At 39.2% G+C, this 20,663-nt stretch overlaps 2 protein-coding genes across 3 annotated transcripts in view; one reads left to right on the forward strand and one right to left on the reverse strand.

Moving 5' to 3' along the window:
* The window catches only part of LOC130184718 (transcription factor Sp8-like), a 59,382-nt gene that overhangs the window by 23,160 nt on the left and 15,559 nt on the right, over window positions 1-20,663 (reverse strand). The window lies entirely within an intron of this gene.
* shisa9b (shisa family member 9b) lies at window positions 425-19,572 on the forward strand. Of its 2 annotated transcripts, none has more exons than XM_056402313.1 (4): window positions 425-1,536; window positions 3,767-3,873; window positions 12,751-12,891; window positions 15,737-19,572. In XM_056402313.1, the coding sequence occupies exons 1-4, from the start codon at window positions 1,028-1,030 to the stop codon at window positions 16,114-16,116; spliced, it is 1,137 nt and encodes a 378-aa protein (XP_056258288.1). In that variant the 5' UTR covers window positions 425-1,027; the 3' UTR covers window positions 16,117-19,572. The 2 variants fall into 2 exon arrangements, with proteins under 2 accessions (XP_056258288.1, XP_056258287.1); XM_056402312.1 differs by having other exon boundaries at window positions 428-1,536; window positions 15,734-19,572.

Raw genomic sequence — 20,663 nt, forward strand, 5'->3', positions numbered from 1 at the left:
TGTTTGTTTGATACGATGGTATTTCAAAACATCAGAATTGTTATCCTTCCTAATTCCTGATATCTTTGTTGTTGTGTTGCTCAGTGAGCCATTTTTAATTGAAATTCTTGAGAATCTTCAAGAAGGATGGACATCTAGAAACCAAAAGCTTTTGAGATTTTGAGAATTTCCTCAAAACACAAAACATCCACTACAAGATGTAACAGGGCAGATTAATGGCTTCTTACTCATTAGTGCAAAAAGTGAAATCCACAGCTAAAACCCAAAACTCAATCAGTAACTGTGCAGCATAAATCACAGAGCTGAGTTTTACTTAAAAACATGCACTTTGTGTTTGTTCATATTTTATTCTCATGTGAAGACACTGCTAATTTAAACAAATGTTTAAAAGTATCATTAATAACTTGGGACTAGCAGTTTCTATTGTTAGCGCCGGTTCTGTCAGGTGACTATAGGTTACAATCCTGCCTTTTGAATTCTGGGGAGGTGATTTGGATCTTTACAGCCGATTTTAAGACTCAACACAATAATAAATGGCTGTGAGGGTTGTAATTAGAGCTATTGCACCAAGCTCTCTCTCGCTTTCTCTCTCATTGGCTCTCTCTCTCTCTCTCCCCTGATTCACTCACTCATCGGGGTCCCTTACTTTGTGTTGTCTTTCTCCTACTCTCTCTCTGTCTCTGTCTGTGACTGGCTCTGTGGAGGGAAGCAGCCTCAGAGGTGTCTGTGACACCCTTCAGCACAGCTAAGGGCACCGCTTCAGAGATGCTACCACTCTCCAACTATTTACAGTAGTTTGCCCTTTGGAAAGTGTCTGAACTGCCACTGCACAATAATTGTAATATTTTTTTTTTTTTTTTTTTGTCCAAGGAAAGAAAAGTACGGGGCTGATCTGTGCTTTTACGCATGGAAGTTGGAATCAGCCTCATTACCTTTACGCATGGCTGTGTCTCGTCTCTTCGGAAGATGCTGCCGGGCTTATGAGAGCGTGTCAGGGCGTCAAGAGCGGGGTAAAAAGTGAGCAACGATGCGGGGCACTGAGCTGCTGCTCGGTTACTTTCTGGTGAAAGTTATGGTGTGCGACGCGGAGGGCGAGCCGGGTCAGACCGTCGACGACTTCATAATAGTAACCGGGTTCAACGACTCAAAGGAAGGGGAGAGCAGAGTCACGGAGAACCCGCACATGGAGGACAAGTGCCGAGGCTACTACGACGTGATGGGCCAGTGGGACCCGCCGTTCGTGTGCAGGACGGGCAGCTACCTGTACTGCTGCGGCACCTGTGGCTTCCGGTTCTGCTGCGCGTTTAAAAGCTCCAGGCTGGACCAGACCACCTGTAAGAACTACGACACCCCGCCGTGGATGATGACAGGCAAACCCCCGCCGAAAGTGGACGTGGCGCTGGACACCGCGAAGGATAAAACGAACCTCATTGTGTATGTCATATGCGGGGTCGTGGCCATAATGGCACTGATAGGAATTTTCACCAAGCTCGGTTTGGAAAAGACGCACCGGCCGCACAGAGAGAACATGTCGAGGTAGGTTCAAATTGGTTTTTCATTGACAATTACTTTAGAGTGTGACGGAGAAGATTTATCTGTGGAAGAAGATACTGTAATAATTTCATCAGCACCAAGTCACAAAGCAACAAGTTATGTTGTAAATAAAACTGTGTAAACCTATAAAACAAAGTTCAGCTGCACTTTACTACATTTTCAAAAGTGATCTCCTCTATGGGGTTTTGAATAGGGGAGAAGGGATTCAGTTGGACCATGGAGTTTAACCATCAGTTTCCTCTTAGAGACGTGTTCAATGAAACTCGGCCTGCTCAGTTATGTATCCTGTCTGTGCAACAGTAAATCACAGGCACATTTTAGTCAAAGTCACTGAAAAAAGTGTATTTCTGATGTTCATTGCATTGTCCTTGACTTGCAGCTTTACTTTGAAACTGACAATTGTCAGTGATGTTGTGAAATGTGCTACAAATGTTAAGTGTCCCTGCTCAAGGTAAAACTTCTTTTTGTGTTAAATTTAACCCAATAGATGGTCAACAAGGTTATCACAAAAAATGTCTTAAATAAAAAAAAAAGCGTATGTCAAATTATTTTCAGCATGTTACAATTAAAACAAAGCACAGGGTCACTTCTGTATTTTTATTTTTTTTTATCCAAATTATTAACTATCTGCAAATGTACATGTACAGCTTACTTTTGTCATATGTACACCAATCAAGCTGAAGGCTGGTTGGTGGTGTATGTCAAACACACACACACAGACACACAAGCATACTCTCCATCATTCTCAAACACACTTCACACATACACACCAAGAGGCTTATTAAGCTCTTGCGGCCCACTCAGGAGAGTGAAAAATGTCCGCACTGAGGAGACACTGTGTTGTCTCTGTGCAGGCCAGTACAGGTTGTACTGTTGTACAGTGCCATTTGGATTAGTTGGATTCTGAAGGAGCATAGGATTTTTAATACAGGCAATGTTACTCGAGTCTGAGCGGACACCTGTGATAAAGTAAGTACAAAATACCTGGGAGGTGCTGAACTCACACCATGATGATGAAATAGACGTGTGTACACCACAAATACCTCATAATCAACTAATATGATCCTGATATATATTATTGTATGTACCCTAAAAATGAAAGGAAAACTGTGGCCGTTCGATCACTGCTTGACAATGGTGAACATTTTTTAACTGCGGATAGTTTTCTGTATATTGACGCACCAGGCGACAAGTTTGAGAGAGACTGATTTCAGAAAAACCACGGTGGTTTCTGTGATTTGAAAGAATATCTTAACACCAGTTGAAAGTCTTGTTTTTGATGACCTCGCCTTCCCACAGTGTGGTAAATGTGTACTCAGGGTTTTGGTCGATACACTCAGACATAACTGCTGGGTGAGTGTAGTCACAGGTGTGATGAGGCACACGTTTGATCAGCCCCGCCACACCCGACACTGATGCTAAATGTAGGCAGATCTGCCTGACTTGAAACTTTGGAGCAGCATTAATGAGGAGTGTTACTAAGGATCGGGCTACGCTCGATCACAACTGGCTCAGACAACGTGTTGTCAGGCCATGTTGTGAATCAAACACTTGTTCTGAACGGCCACACAGGATGGTGGTGTGAAAAGCTGATCTGACTTGGTTGTTCACAAGAAAATGGTTGTGTCAAGAGCTAGAGAGAGAAGTTCAAACCCTGGCTGGGTAATCACAACATGAAGTGGGTATGAATGTTGTAAAATGGGTTTGTGTGTGTGTGTGTGTGTGTGTGTGTGTGTGTGTGTGTGTGTGTGTGTGTGTGTGCGTGTGTGTGGTGTTTCCGAAGCAATTCGACAACATCAGACAAGTAGTTCGGACAGGGTTTATCGGCAGCTCATGCTTGTGAAGACAGCTGTTTCTTCTGTGGGTCTGAGGGGAGCTTTGTCAAGTTTGAGAAAAATAACCCCAATGACGTCATGGTGATGTCATCAGGGTTATGACTGATTGTCAAGCGACTCTGACGCCAGAGACACCACGTTGTGTGCTACCAACAGTCAAACTTGTTCTCTGTTTACCATAAATGCTCTCCTTAACCTCAACCAAGCAGATTTAGTTTGGTGGAATAGGCCGATAAAAAAATGCTCATCTTTACAATATAATTTGTCATTTAGAAGAACTTGGTCTAAAGACTGGCGTTCACTGCTGGCCTGCACAGAATCCATAGTTGTCATTTACTGAAAATGACCCTCTCTGAGATTTTTCTTCGTCTTTCCAGGGCTCTCGCACACGTGATCCGCCACCCAGCGACAGAGCATACGGACGACATTGGACTTGGCCAGCACTATGAGAACATACAAACCAGAGTCACAGTTAACAGTCTCCGTAAGTACTGTGACGTCAGCAGCACACAGCAAACCACACACCTACACACACACACACATTCGCATGACTGAGCGGTTTGTTTAAACACCTCGTCTACACTTGTATATCTATTCGCTGTAGCAGCTTTTTTTTTTTTTTTTTAAAGAAATATAAACCTAATATTATCCCTACATATCTGCTTGCCTATTCTGAAATAGCTCTGGAACCGGAAGTGGTGGAAGGAAAAAAAGATCCATCCAAAATCCTGCGGGCTGGTGAAGCAATTAGTCATGCCCTCAGCAATCACTTAACATACACACTAATTACCACCGGCAACCTAGCTAACAAGCTTTCTCTCTTAGCCACTACTTATACACATTATATCGCACCCTCGTTCTCTCAGTCATCAGCACCGACGCCTACACACACCCACACGGACACACACAGACAGAGCAGAGTTCTCATTAAAGCTAACCTGCTTACTGGCTTGACAGCTACAGTCAATTAAGATCTCTCTGCCTCTCTCTCGCATTTCACATTTAAAAAAAGGTTTAAACGGTCAAGCAGCATTTTTGTGATTATACTCTTCATTTATAAAAAAAAATATATATATTTGGCTTAACTGAGGTTAGAAGGTTTTTTTTTTTCTCATGACTAATCCAAATATTAAATAAAAACTTAAATGGCAAAAAAAAAGTCTCCTGATACTGATTAAGTACAATGTCATGATGTATTTAGTGAAATAATTACACCTCACATCCCCTACAGTAAAGGTTAGAAGGAGTGAATAAAATAATTAATTTAGCCAGGTCATGTGTTAGTGCTGCAGTTACAGTATAAAACGAATCACAGAATGAAGCAAAGAGAAATAAATAAGTGACAATCGTCCTTCATGCAGATTCTTCTCAAGATGTTTCATGAGAGGCAGATGCAGACAAATATCGGGGATTATGTTGTGCAACGGACGGCCAGAAGTTTGTTCTCATTACAGGCGCAGAGTGCAGCAGGTGATTTCACTGATTAGTTTGGACGGTTTGATAATAAGTGAAAACACCTGGTGTAATCTGTGGTTGGAATGAATACCAGCCTGTTCTTGGCACACGCAGCAGATGATTACCTTATCTCACATTATCTCATAGCCAGGTTTTGGTTACTACAGATGTTTAAGCATGTTAAATAGGTGGTCCATGTCGGTAATGAATCCTAAAAGACGACAAAGAAAGTTACAGATGAATTATTCTCCAACCTAAGCTGCTGAGTCAAACATCATCCACAAGGTTTAAATGCAAAAATAAGTGAAAGTTACAAGCACCAATCACCTAAAACCCTAAAATGCCCCCAAACAATAAGTCTTGATGAGCAAAATACTGTAGTAACAATACAGGCAAAATAAATTGTTTCACTTGGTCATAGAAATGTTATGGAGTCAGACATCTCAGGAAACCTGCGTTGACAGTTTTCTACGTGCTGTTTAACTTGTTGCTCAATCTGGGCTTCAACATGGCCACATGCCACAAGGCCATTGTGCTTCATGTCACCTTGAAAATTTGTATTTGCATTTCCATAGTAATTACTATAAATGTTTCTGGAGTGAGAAATTCAATTAATCTAAAAACAAAAGTAACCTCAAAAATGGAAAGGTATTCTTTCATAGGTAGGAAACGTATTCTATTTTAAAAGCTAGATATCTATCCTTTTTTTTTTTTTTTTTTTGCTAAAAACCAGCTGAGGTGAAGTGTCAGCACTGACATGATAATAATTAATCATTCTAAAATCAGAGCGCTCCCTTTCTTACCTTGCGTCCTCACAGAATAATTATCAGTTCATTAAAAACCAGCCAACACATTGACAGGTAGGACTGAATGTGAGGAAAAATATACAGCTTCCTCTAGTGCGGTGTACAGTATTATACTTCTTCATCAATTTTAGTATGACACACTACAAGATAATTCAAGAAGACAATGCACTGATGAATTTACTTGCTAACTGCACATGAGGAAAATCTGCCTGTATGGTGTGAAGATCAATACAGTTGCAGTGCTTGTATAGAGCTTTCAGAAAACAGTATCTGTGCTAAACATGTTGTGTGTGGTGAGCACACTTGCATTACACAAACTGTGTGTGGACACAGTGAGAAACTTGTGTTCTCATTTAAAATCCCATTTTCCATGCTGCTATTCCCCGGAGTAAATGAAAGAAAATGACCAATCATGTGAGGTAACACAATATTGTACAACAAGTGCAGTCACTACACCTATTTAAAGGTTATGCCACTTTTGAAAGTAAAAATTGATCTGACTTGAAAATGTGCAAGTTCTCTCACATCACCTGCTTCCTCCGGTGAGTCAGAAAATAACACTACACCTGGGGATAACTGTTTATCAAGTTTCAATTCGAGCCCCCGTAATAATCTGGAAAATTACCACAAACGACTGGAAGCTTCTTCTTCAGTCAACAGCAATGTAAAGACAATCTTTGCATCCTTGCAATTATAAATTCACAGCATACTACATTAACTACTTAGAACAAATTCGAAAAAACATTTACTGCAAGAAATCTCCTGATTAAAATACACGTATTTGACTATTTAACAAAGGCACATGGATTCACCTCAACCATATAGTGTAGATTCTTAGGTGTATTACAGGGGTAAGAGTCGCCCGTCAGAAGATTACTTCTGTATGACGAATGTGTCCCAGATGATGGGTTTAGTTTAGCTTTCTTTTTAATTTTGTGACCTTGGACATGGAGATCCAGGGCACAGTGTGCTGGCTCCTGTATCTTACAGGGAGGTAAGGGAATTATTCTGTGTAACTGAGCTGGCAACAGCACATGGATGGCCGTTGTTTTCTTGACAGCGATCCTTGCAAGGGTGCAAGAGGTGAGGTAATTTTGTTTTTTTGCCGCATGAATCCGTCCTGCACTTGTTCTCTCCAGCTGTGCTTTCTAGTGGCATGTGTGACTATGCCACAGCTATAATAGTCACTGTATATTACAGATACTGGTGCAAAGCAGTGATTGAAACGCTCCAGAGGGAGCCCCTGTTCCTCATCTGTTGCCTGTCAAAGATAACAAAAATCTGTTAGACCGGGCTATGAGCTCTCATTCTCGTCAAGACACCAGTAATACAGATTTTGTGAGCTGGGTTTCTTTGGCTACCAGCACTATCATGTTCATGTCCTGCTGGCCATGTGCGTACATGGGGCAATTGTGAGTGTGGCCTCTTTTTACTCCAGGCAGTCAGCCAGAGAGAACAAAGTCTCCGCTCACTGCCAACACTCCACTGGTGCATGACAGTCCATTTCCTCTCTGCCAGATAGAAATGTATTTCAGCTGCATTACCTCTGACAGCAGCTGAGAAATCGCTACCAAGTGTAGAGTCTACCTACGGTTCTATTTTCCATCTGCCATGTACTGCACTTTGAACTGTATACTGAAGCCTCAAACCGTTAAGGAGGTGATTACAAACTCGCAATACAGAGCTTAAAAATCTTTGGATGGACACACATGAGTTGTTTTCTCGTATTAGTTTGTGAAATGAGAACGTGGCTATGGGACAGTTTGTTGATCTTAAATGTTCACCATATTAACAACTGACAACACGGATACAGTGGGGCCATTAGCCAATGGTCAACATGTCACTATAATCTTGAAGGAATGTAAAAAATGTGAGTTTCCTCAGTGATCGAATAACAATATAGCAGATTTCAGGTGAACACTCAGAGAAACCAAATCCTGCAAAGTTTGATGGTGGGTCGAGGTGGGCTTGGACTGCTTTGTTGTGACATCACAAAGTTACAGAAGTCCTGACGGCTCGTTAAGACACAGTTTTTCTGAATACAGGCTGTGTGCATTTCTCTGTGGACTGAGCGCTTTCATGCTTTCACATTATTAATATAGAACCTAGACCTGCTTTATAATAAGAAAAGATGGAAATCTACCTTTATACAATATGGACCCTTAATGGTTCTGAACTGCAATTTCTCTCTTTCTCTACATTTTGAATAGTGCATCTCCTGTCTTTACTCTTAAATTCAACTGATGAACTTTTAAAATAGCTTTTTATACCATCCTCACTGCCAAAAATGAAAAGTAATTTAGATAGATTTGTTCCAAAGCAACGTAGGCTACGTCACAAAGGTTCTGAAACTATAATCAACTAGAAACCAAAGTTTGAGGTATTAGGATTCAGGGTGTTATGAGTCAGGGTTATATCAGTCAAGCTGATCTAATCTGAACTGCTCTGAAGGGAAGGCCAAGTGATGGATACAGATACTGAGACATTTTGATGTAATGTATTAATGTGACAGAAGTTGGTTAAATATGTATTTTTACTTTGACTTTCAAACAGTGATGTGATAAATGTAGCTTTGCACCACATTAGATTTCTTTCTTCTTACTGTCTTATTATTACTAGTATCAGATTTTTATCAGGCCACTGGCATCAATACAGCTGAATTTGTATCTTAGATACTTAACATACTTTGGCCTAATATGTTCAATGCCCTTTGGGATAATAAGTATCTGCCACTGGTCAGGAAATTTCTTCGGTCTTTACAAGAATTAACCGAGAATAATGAGATGCTGTATGAAGTTGTTGATTCTACAGAAACAAAGCATTAGTTTTCCTAACTTTTAAAAGTACTCTTCACTGTTCTCTATCAGATATATTTCAGTTTCTTCTTGCTTCTTCTGCTTCTTTCTTCTTCTCGCCCCTCCCAGGCTGAGTTATGTTTTGGTTGGTCCAATGTAAACATAACTGACACACATACATGCATACTTGTTTTTGTTAAAACTACATTATTTAAAACAGCATGAATAACTCCATTTAACTTACTCTAAACTCTGTCGTCTTGCTGATAAAAGAAAAAGAACTCAATAATAATTATGTTAAGTCCTCAGCTAAAAATCTTGGCGTCATTTTTCATCATGACTTGCATTTCGAACCCCAGCTAAAGAAAGTTGCTCAGTCATGTTTTTATCATTTGAGAAATATAGCCAAGGTTAAGTCTTTCATTTCAGCCACAGATCTGGAGAAACCCATCCACGCTTTTATTTCCTCCCGCCTCGACTGCTGCAACTCCCTATATACCTGTCTCAGTCAGAAATCAATTCACCGCCTACAGTTAGTTCAAAATGCTGCAGGTCAGCTCCTAACTCAGTCCAAAAAATGTGTTCACATCACCCCTGTTTTTTTTGCATCCTTGCATTGGCTGTCTGTTTATTTCAGGATTGATTTTAAAGTTCTCTTACTTACTTCTAAGTCCAGGCTTGGGCTGGCCTCTCCCTATATTTCTGAGCTTTTATCCCCCTATGAGCCAGGACGCAGTCTGAGATCCTCGGGTAGTGCGTTGCTGGATATTCCAAGGTCCAGGCTGAAAACCAAAGGAGACTGGGCCTGTACTGTCTGGGCACCTGGACTAGTCTAACAACCTGTCAGAGGAGATCAGACTTGCAGAGTCATATCCCCATTTTATTTCATTTCTCATGATATATTTTTTGTTTGTATGTTTATTTGAATTATACTTTGATCTGGTTTTTATATTGACAGTTATGAAAAACGCTATTTATTATTACAAAGTCTTCTTCTCTTCTTACCGATGATCAAATAACTTACACATAGCCTACATTTAAGTGTAACTTAGCTCAACTCTAAATTAGTGATGTAGACATAATTCTGGATGTTAGGTGTTTCAGAAGTCTCAAACAAATGGCCAGATATTGACTCGGAGAGAATAGAATATTTTCATCACTGACTTGAAAGTAGGCTGCCTGTAAATAAGAGCGCCCTTCTCCTTGTACCATTTATTTCAGGGCATACAGCTCCCAAAATACTCTCTTAAATCTTTTATGAGTTCCAGGGAGGTGTCTGTGTCTGGAGTGTTAACTCGCTTATTTCCCGCAACAACCATGGAGTCTTTAACCTTACAAGTCTTCAGAAGTGGCCTACTTTCTCCCAGCAGCTGACATGAAAGCTGTGACTTTGACAACAGTACAAGCACAAATGAAACTCAGTCAACATAAAGTCAGACGAACATTAAAGAGGGAGATAAACAACTGTGTACATCAGCACACCAGCTTAAATTGAGTTTGGCATCCTCAAAATAGCAAAGTTGCACCAGATGTTCAGAAAAGCACTGCCACCAGTTATTAGCTGCAGTGAAACCTATTCCCATCTTGGACTTTAGTGTCCATATTTCTAGAGGACATTTGAGATACCGGAGACATCCAGACAGCTTGAAAAATTAATGTTTTTGATAAATACTGGGATACAAAACAGTTTTGCCAAAGCCCTCTGTGTATATTGATAAATATTTACTTCCGTCGGCTTCTGCCTTTAAGGGGATACCCTGACTCCGACCTTGACTGGAGCATCAGATAAGCGCAACAGTCAGGTTAGACTGCTCAGGTGGTGTAGATTACAGAGTAGCTGTTGAGTGGGTGGCTCAGCTAAGGAAGACATCAAAATAGTTCTCCATGGTTGAATGAGCTTATCTGATACTAAACTCCACGGGACTAAATTTGATCTAAGTCTTTTCTTGTTTGTTTTTAACAGACATGTGTACCTCAGACTTCCGACTGTGGTTAAGTATTTTCAAAAGGAGATAAATTCAGTGGGAAGCAGAAGATCTCATTTGACTTTCAGCTAAAACAAGATCAGACTGAGTGAGAGCCTGTGTGCGTGGCCCACTTGCAATGAAAGGTATGAAACTGAAACAGGTCAACAAGCTCAGAAGGAAACCAAGGTAACACAGATAGAGTAGATTTGATTCAGAAATTAAACTTTCAGGTCTTGGAGGATTTGATTCTTTTTGTTTGTAACATAGCCAAATGTCATCAATCACAACTATGACACAACATGTAAAAAATATTAATATGACATGGTCAGCATCTATCCTGCTGCTCACATTAAAAAACCTAATGAACCAGTTTCTTTTGGAGAGTTAAAAGGATTTAATGAGACTTTATGAACACCACTTCATCAATGATATTAATAAGGTAGGCTATCTGTACATGTGAAAGTGCTATGCTGTATTTCTTAATGACTACAGTTTTTTAATAAGGCTTTCAACAAAACTGGATAACACAGGAGCTTGTTATAAAGAAATCCATATCTTAAGGAGAACACAGTGGCACCATCAATCTTTTGCAACCTCAAGTGACCTCCAACTCTGATCTTCCTCATTACACCACACCCACGCGTCGAGGTATGGTGAAGTGAAAGAGCTGTCGAAGCTGTCCTCTGCATCATTTCATGAGGCAGCATTGATAATTTGAGACTTTCCAAATTAATTAGCACAGTAATAAAATTTCTTGCTGACCAGTAGGGAATAAGAGCCTAATTAACCCATTTTCTGTATTAATGATCTGTTTTTATCAGACACGTTCTAGAACAAGGACTAGAGGACTCCCCACATTTGAAAGTTTGTAAACTTTAACCATTAACAACGGCGGTGAGAAGTTGAGGACAGTGGGTTGACCACCGGCACCTCCTCTGAACCACGTGTCCTTCAAAAGGAAGATAAGAAATTCACAACCTCATGGCATTGAAAATGACAATCAGTGTGATTCTGTGACAGGAAAACACCCCCAAGCTCCCAGTTTTTATTGAAACCTCAGCAGTTCAAGTCCAGTCAAGTCAAGTCCTCAAAACAAGTCTAGGTCACCAAAAACTGAATAAAATGTTTAATAGAAAACGGGCCTTTTTCAGGGATTAGGAAATGAATGGAATGGATGTAAATGAAGCCTTGAAAGTTATTGCAAACCTACAGGTGCCCCAAAAAACCAACAAACCTTCTGTCTGCACAAAGACAGAGTTGGAACAAACTGTGTTACTACACCCTCTGATGCATTATTGGGACAATACTATACTGCAGGAAGTAGTGCTGTACACACACACACACACACACACACACACACACACATTGAACAACTTGAGCGGAGAAACATCGCAAGTACAGTAAGGGCACGAGGGGTCACTGGATGGTTTGATGCGTATGAAAATGATGTGAACCATATGCAACGGCCTTCACAGCCACTAGATCGTAACCCTGTTGAACACCTACCTATGGGAGAATTTGGGTCAACGCGTTAGACGGCGCTCTCCACCTCCATCATCAAAACACCAGATGAAGGAATATCTTTTGAAAGAATGGTGTTCAACCCTCCAGAGACTTCAAGGAGCATTCAAGCTGTTCTAGTGGCAAGTGGTGGCCCAAGACCTTTTCTAAGGCAATTCCTTTCGTTTGACACCTGTCTGTGTGTGTATATATATACAGTATATATATATATATATATATATATATACAGCACATGAAGTAGCCTTCAAACTGCTGCCTGTGAATTGGTACGTTCTACTAATCTCCTCCGATCTAAACGTGGAGAAGACACTCTGAACATCTGTTTGCTCTGTCATGCCAGTAGGCAGGGGGCCAGTCTATTTGCTGTGCACCCCTTAATTTACCAGATGTCTACTGTAGGATTAGCGCAGTTTTACAAAGAGCAGTCATGACTCTCCAGCTGGGTCCCCACAAAAAGCCTACTTAAAGGAAAGTGACATCATCAAGTTATAGGGACTGTTATTGTATATTCACATGCATCTATCAAGCAGGTTTATATGCTGGGAATTTAACATCGTGCAATAGTCGCTTAGAGGAAACCAAGATAGTTTAAATAAATCATAAAATAAATAGCAAATAGATAATAAAATAATGACAATATTATAATAAAACATTATAATACATATGCTACTAATAATAGGGATTTTGTTGCTGCAAAGTGTTGCAGGTAATGTTAACTTTTTTTGATCTCCAAAATGTCAATTGCTCATTCACATACTTGCACTTAACAACAGTGTCTGAATTTATGCATTAATTACTTGTGTTTTCCCTCTTTTAGATAGCAACCAGATGAACAACGTGGTTCAAACTTCAACTTTAATAACTCAGCCTTACCCGGCCGTGGGACAGATCACCAGCCCTTACGAACAACAGAAGCCTGTCAAGGATCTCAACAAGTACGCCACGCTCAAGGCCGTGGGTAAGAAGCTGTTCACAGTGAGCCGTAATGATGAGAAAGCGCTTTGCATTTATCATTTGATCTGATTAGGTAGCTCATTACATCCTCTATGAATAAAACTTGCATAATTAATCAGGGTTTTCCCTGCCTCAAATAAAGAGGGTCAAGGTTTAATTGAGTGAAGTGGAAACAATACAATCTGTAATCATGGGGACAGGTTTAAAGGTTTATGAGGCAGAAAATTCATCTGCAGTGCTTCATGAAATATTTTTTTTGGGATCCCAGTAGGATGAAATGTGGTTAATTTAGTGTTAAACATGGCTTGTCTCAACAGAAAACAAAAATGTGTCATTAAAATTTTCTGCCAGCTGCTGTTGTTGTTGTTAGTAAACTGCCACCCCTCTCTTTGTAGTAAGCAAAAATGATATGGCTCTGACAGTTGTTCACTCTTTTATTTCTTTCTGCTTCAGATACAGAAAGGTTCCTGTATAATCACCACAGGTTGATAGAAATGAAAATGGTCTTTTTCTTTAAATAGAAACCTAGCTGGTTTGAATCTCTTCTGTCTGGCTGACAGAAATCCTTGTCAGTTAATCCATAGTCCATCAATGCCAACAGAGAGGGGAACTGAAAGTTTATTTATAGAGGCAAGTTTGTCGTTCTTCTCATGTGCTAATTTTGGAAAGTCTGCAGCCAGTCAGTGCCCGGACAAGCAGCATTTCAAACAAGAAATAACAGCAAATACCAAAATAGTACAACTGAGCAAGATTGGTGCTGTGATTTCTTTTAATGTCTTTTAGATTGTTATGTCTTGAAAAAAATGTTTAGTTTCAAAGTATGCAAATAAAAATACCTCAGGACAAATCAGTTGGCATGCTACTGATATTTAAAAGGTGATGACAGCAAAGTGAATTCTCCATCACACTAACCAAATAAAAATAAACAGGTTCATACATATCCAGTAATTTACCACTTAAATCTACACAAACACAAAGATATATGTATATATATATATATATATATATATATATATATATATATATTCGAGTTTCTTAGCAATATTCAAAGTTGACTTGATTAATGAAGAGAATTCAGTCATAAGTAATGAAGTCATTGATTTCTCACTACTTTTCATATTAGATTCCTGCTGCAAAATGTTAATTCTGTTTTGACCAACAGTCATCTGCCTGTTCTCCTAATGCTCCGAATGTGAGCAGATAAAAAATAATCCCAATAACTAAGAGAAATGAGCAGCATCAAAGCGGGCAGTGAAAGTATTTGTGGATCAGTATTTGATGCTATTGAAACAGAAGTCTTTTTATAGAGTCTACTTGAATCAACTAGCTGTGTTTGACAGACCTGGCCAGAGAAGGGATGACAGCTATCAGCATGCGTCTAGTAGGTCCAATCGCATAAAACAGCTCGCTCTCTTTGTGATTCACTCGAGCAGCTGAAGCTTCTCCATTGCTAATCCACTGAAGTGCTGTCAAACAAACTGATCATTAGGGAAAATAAAAATAGAGCAAATCTTAGCTAATGAGACCGGGGACAGGAGACAATCAGGAACGATCAAAACACAAATGAGTTGGGGCGCGGCGATGGGAAGCAACTATACTGTACACTGTGAGTCATGTGAGCCTCTCCGGCCCTAATATACTGTACGTGTTAATCCACCTGCACTGATGGAGGGGTTTTACCGGAGTGGCTCCTGCTCATCACCACATCACTTGTCTCTACCATGAAGTGGCATCCAGAGCACAGACACAGGTTATCTGGGAGACATTTCATTAAAAACATCTGAAATGTTAGTGTCAGGTGAGGAAGGCTAACGCTGAAGTGTGCACTCAGGCTCAATTAGTGCTGAAGTGAACGCTGTTTTCGCACATGGTCTCAATGATATAGCATCACACCACAATGGCTGTAAGGAGCAAGTTACAGCAGATGATTATGGCAAGAAAAATGTCAAAAGACAAGATATACTTTGCTGTGGTCTACTGGCACGTCTCACATGTCGAAACCTTACTGAGTCCCTAGTGTTGTACTAAAATATTTTGATGGATAGGAATATCAACAAAGATTTAGTGGAATCTGAGTCTAATTAATAACTGAACGAACAAACAAACACAAACACACACACACACACACACACACACACACACACACACACTGTATTTACTATATCTTAATTGGCTGGCAGGGAGGCATAATGTGAAAATATTTGAATATTTATTTACATTTACTGTCTATGCAGCTGCTTATTAGTAAGTAGTAAACACTGTTAGCACTCTACAATGCATTATTATGTATTAAACAATCACCATCAGTTCACAATGAATAACTGGTATTTTACTGTAAGTTCATTGAATTTGTAATTTCATTAACATTTATATTTCATTCATGGGTAAATATGGGCTTTAATTACCATTGACATTTCCTATCCATTTAAAGCATTATAATATATATATTATATTAATATTAATTTAATGTACCAGGTTTGGCAAGTTATATCTCGTGCACAACTTTTTAGTTTTGCAATTTTTTGCTTAAATCCAATTAACTATTGTAATGAAAATGACGGGAATATAATGGTAAAACCAAAAGTGGTTTAAACAGCAAATTTGTGTGACTTTATGGACCTGGAATGTAGGTGTACACAGTACATTTCTATTTTAATTAAGTTCCTATGATGATACCTGAGAATTATGCTAAGTTACTTGACTCTTCCTCTCTCTTTGTTTTGTTAGCCAGTTCTTAGCTGCCTGTCTCTGCACTCAGCATTGAGAAATGACTAATGAGGGGAAAGTTACAAAAAAAAAACCAAACAAACAAAAAACATCATGTTGTCTATTTGTGTATTTGTTAGCAGAGAAAGCCAACGACAGCTTCTACAGCAACCGTCGGCAAGTGATCGAGATGACAACCAAGGGCAGCCTTCCCATGGAAGCTGTGGATATGGAGCCAGAGCCGAGTAATCCCTACAGCCCACCAAGACAGCTGTCTACAAAGCAGAATGGACACAAGTACAAAAGCCCCAAGAGTCACAGCTCCCAGACGCTCTGCTACGGCTCCAGCTCTGCTGCCAGCCCGGGGGTGCTAAGGTCCTGGGAGAGCAAGGAGACGTCGGGACCCCGACAGAGCTACGGCCCAAAGAAACTCTGCATCGTAGAGAAGGAGCTGCACACCACTCGCTACATGCTCCCACAACCGTACTTTGTCACCAACAGCAAGACAGAAGTGACAGTATGAGGGATTGTCTAAACACCGGGCTTAAAAGGAGTCTGCATTTAAGATGCTGACCGAGGGTTTTCTCTCCAAGAAAGCAGCACAGACTCCTGTAAGTGCAGTTGTGCATGTAATGGGCAGCATTTAAGATGCCACCTGAAGGTGAAGTGTGCTGGAACATGAAACGGTATCAATCACCGTGGCCTCAGGAAGGCACGGTGGTGAATATATTGTCATCAATATTCATATAATCCAAGTGCTAAAACAAAACACAAAGCTAAATAAATCATATATATCAATGATGGGACATGTGACACATACAGGACAGCTGTCAATATTCACTATATCATATCAAAGGACCTGCAAATTAGAGCATCTAATGTAACTTTTATTAAATCAACGGTGTCTAAATGAGAAAATCTTTCTTATTTACTGTATTTAATCAAGGTTGAGTCGTCTAAGGTTAATTGGGTTTTGGTGACATGCTTTATTGGACAGTTTATAGATGCTGTTTGAAAAAGGTTGGCACTGCTTACATGACAAGGAGGAGAAATGATTGCACTACTCCAATAAGTGTAGTGTTTTTGGCTTGCCTGTCTGAGGCTGATAAATTTGAGCAAATTACCTGAATAAATTGAACCAGTCGAAATTCTCATTATTTTATTTATTTGAAATGAAAAGTATGTTACACTAGTGACTGTTAATGAGTAAGAAGTTATAGTCACAGTTATATGAGGATAACTAACAATTTTGGGAGATCAAAGGGAATTTTTGGATTTTCTTTTTTTAACTTCATTGTCCTCTAGAATTGAATCACACCGAAAGCTGTACCCTGCTCTCAATATGAGCCCTCCAAAAGATTGATTATATTTGTGTTGTCTTTAAAAGCCAGTAAATCATGCCCAATTTAGACGGCCATGACTATCACTAACTTAAGTAAGAGCTGTTTTGATTTAAGAAAAAGACTTTGAGATATAAAATTGTCCAAAAGTAAGTTATTCAGGTTCATTTCCAAAATGCTGCACATTCATTCTGGGGACAAATCATAAGCTAAGTTTATATCAGTCAGTATTTCTAAAATGTAGACGGTTGAGTCTGTGAAAGCGTTACCTGTTGACTTAAATCACTTAAGATCCATTTAAATTTTGTGAATGTAGTGTCACTTTAGATGTCTCATTTTACAGGAAAACTGCATTCAAACCAAGTCACTGCCAACAGACATCCTACTGATACATATTTCTATGATAACTAGCAGAAGTAGCTGCAGATTGTTGAACCAGTGTTGTATTGGTGTAATAGTGCCTCTCATCAGTACCAGCATGTGTGTGATTATCCTAGAATATACTGTAGATGAAGCCCCAGGATTAGAACGCCGATTGGTCTTATTCTTAGGCATCGATCATTGCCCCAACGAACGTCATTTTCGGTGTGAAGATGGTGGCTCAGAGTTTGCATCAGTGTGTGTAATTTGAGTGATTTTAATCCCAAATCTCACATTTAATGAATGTTTCTGGACTGAGTAGCCTAAATGCTAGCGGCAATAGTTATTAAATCCATTGTTGGACGCAAAGTAAAGTTGTTTTTTTTTGTCTGTTACTACACAGTCCTCTAAATAAATCCAGACAATTTGTTGGATGATGAACCTACTACAGTATTTACCTGCTATGTTGGTTAACTATTAAAAAGCTTTGGTTGAACCACAGTGAATTTAATTTAAAAAAAATTGGTACTTTTATCCCAGCTGATAACTGAGACCTCACTAAAACAACACACCAGGAGACTGGAATTCATGCCACACTTGGCAAAAACGTTTTAGTAACCAGGGTTTTCAGGAGCAGCTGGTCATGTGTCACACTGATTTCCCAGCCAAACAATATAAAAGGATACTCGCGCCTGCCTGCAAGTCTTACTCATGCGGTTGATTATGTCAAGCAGCGGAGGACAAGGCTACACTCATAGCTGAGTGGGAAGTGGCAATTGCTAGTATAAAGGTGTATTCAAGTCTTCTCAAGTCCAATTCCTACAAAAGAAAAAACATAACAAGGGCAGAAATCTTGCAGACTGTTGTCTTTGGGTAGCTGTTACAACTGTATGCACTATACTATATACAAAATATGTATATCTGGTGCACCAAACTGTCCTTTCACAATAATCATAAACTGTTTCAGTGTTTATTTCACAATTATATGAAATCTGTTATTCAAAATATCCGAACACAACTGAGACTTTTTTTTATTTATGCAAACAATATTGTATAGTCACTTATCACTTGTTTTGTGAATGCAAATCGTTTTACTGAAATCACTATAAATAAGCTACAATACACCATATTTACACATGGAAGATCTAGTGAAATAATAATGTGTATAATATGTGTTTGCATTACAACATCCAGTAATGAGAAGGCAGCAGCAATGTTATATTTTGGTTTAAAGGAAAGCCCCTATGATCACAGGTCTGATACAGTTCACTATGAAGGCTACCTATTCTTTGTATCACTGTTGGCTCACTATCTGATTACCTAATTGCTCTAATGAATGTTATTATGTGTCTTTGTGTACATTACAAATTTACTTTGGTTTAAGATCCCCTGTTGAATATATTTACAAGCTCTGTGACTGACATTTCACATCCTCCATTTATGCTGGAAAATTACTGAGCTGCGCATTTATATGTTTTCCACATGTTGTTTGTGCCGTAAAAATATAATCCCCATGTTGCAAGTGTCCTGCAAAAACCTTGAATCTCTACAATGTCACATTTGTCATACTGAACTATATGAAATTACAATTAAACCAGTGAGTCAGTTTCATTGTGGTATTTTTGAAATAGTTTCAGTGCAGTCTGGAAAAGTCCAAGGTTCATGAAACATTTTCTCAATGTGGAAAACCTTGATGGCTGCCTCTCACGGTGATACAAGGTTTCTGTAAGATAGTGCATGCCAACGATTTCAACCTATTTTCCTGTGTTAGAAACCATCCAAGTGTAGTCCACCTTGAACAAAACAAATGATTATTGGCAATGAGCAGCTGTAGCACAGTGTTTGTGGACCTCATTAAACCATCCAACTAACAGGTAAAAAAAAAATGTCAGTAAAGCTACTACAGCTTTATGTGTTTAGTCATTGGTTTATATGGTTTATTTATTCATTTATTTGTTAAATGAAACAAGAAACGTGGCTGATGATAAGAACATGCACGTAATTACAAAAACAAAGAAAGGCGTTTCTACAGAGGTAAGTTGTCTGTAACATTTTTGGGGCTTAATAGAGCTTCTTTGTTCTTCCTTTCTAAACTATGATTGTAGCTGGTTCTACTGGCTGCCCCCTCAACACCACACCAGATGGTATCATAACAACACGGTAGAGTGCAGCCAGAGGACCTCTTCCATACAATATACTACAGTTTATGGGACCTTTTGTTTTAGTGTGATTCAGCTATAAAAAAGTGAAGTGTCATTAAACTGTCTACATTAAAATTACTGTCTATTTTTAAAGACTTTTTTTAAAGCCACATCCTTATTTGTCCATCAGATTTATGATTATATAACTTGACCTCGTTCATTTGGGGGTTTTAATTCCTGTGAAACTATATACATACATATTCTGGATGCATATATTTTTTAAGGATGTTTATTATGTGTCATTCATCAAGTAAAGACGAAAAAAAACTACACAATAGCTCAAGTTGTACAGGTTTACAGGTGCATTAACACATTGACAATAGCCAAGTACAACCTCACGTTCATACTCATCTAGTCCAAGCATCAGGAGCTATGCACATTGATTTCCTCATTGTAGCCTGACTACAGATATACCACCGAGAGGCATTTCTTGAAGGGGCTGCCACTCTTATGTGAAACGCTCAATACATGCTTATCTGTCAAGGCCTGGATAAATAAAGGAGCTGTATCGATTTGGCCAAGTGCTAATGCCTCGTGGAGTTAGTTTAACTCCATGGAGAGTCAAAGGTTTGTCTCTTGTGGATAAGTGGACTGAATGATTGAATAAAAGCAGAGGAACAGCACAATAACAAAAGAGACCAAAGCAGAAAATGAAAGGAGGAGGATTTTATAAGTTTTTCTTATCGGAAACAAAGGTTTTGCTCTGTTTTTGTGTTGGGTGGGGTGGGGTGGGGGGTTGCTTTGCTTCAGAATTCAAACGCAATAGGATTTAGGAACATTATTGAAATACTTCAACCACAGAATTCGATGTATTACACTGGAAAAGTATCACTTCTCTTGACTTTAAAAAAAACAAACTTGCACATACACATAATCCAAACCAATTCACTTCATCCTTTGCAGCCAAACATAAACTTACTTATGTACTTTTACACTTGTTTCAATCCATGTTGGACCTGCTACTGCAGATCACTCCTGTTTACAGCCGCTTCCTATCAGAACTTCTGTTTTAACATGCCTCTGGGAACACTGTCATTTTCTTGAAAACGCCAGGAGACATTCTTGTTAATTAGCAAACGATGTTTCCTACTGCCAGGGTGGATCCCTCTGGAAATTAAATCAGCACAATAACCTAATTCAGTCAGACAAAGGGGTAAAACCATGTCCTG

Source organism: Seriola aureovittata, chromosome 17, assembly GCF_021018895.1.
Source record: "Seriola aureovittata isolate HTS-2021-v1 ecotype China chromosome 17, ASM2101889v1, whole genome shotgun sequence".
NCBI lineage: Eukaryota > Metazoa > Chordata > Actinopteri > Carangiformes > Carangidae > Seriola > Seriola aureovittata.

What these genes read in the sequence shown, in the direction of transcription:
- shisa9b (XM_056402312.1), top strand. Translation starts at nt 1,028, where the DNA reads ATGCGGGGCACTGAGCTGCTGCTCGGTTACTTTCTGGTGAAAGTTATG. An exon ending in CACAGAGAGAACATGTCGAG is followed by an intron (nt 1,537 to 3,766) that starts GTAGGTTCAAAT and finishes TCGTCTTTCCAG; the next exon opens with GGCTCTCGCACACGTGATCC. An exon ending in AGTCACAGTTAACAGTCTCC is followed by an intron (nt 3,874 to 12,750) that starts GTAAGTACTGTG and finishes TCCCTCTTTTAG; the next exon opens with ATAGCAACCAGATGAACAAC.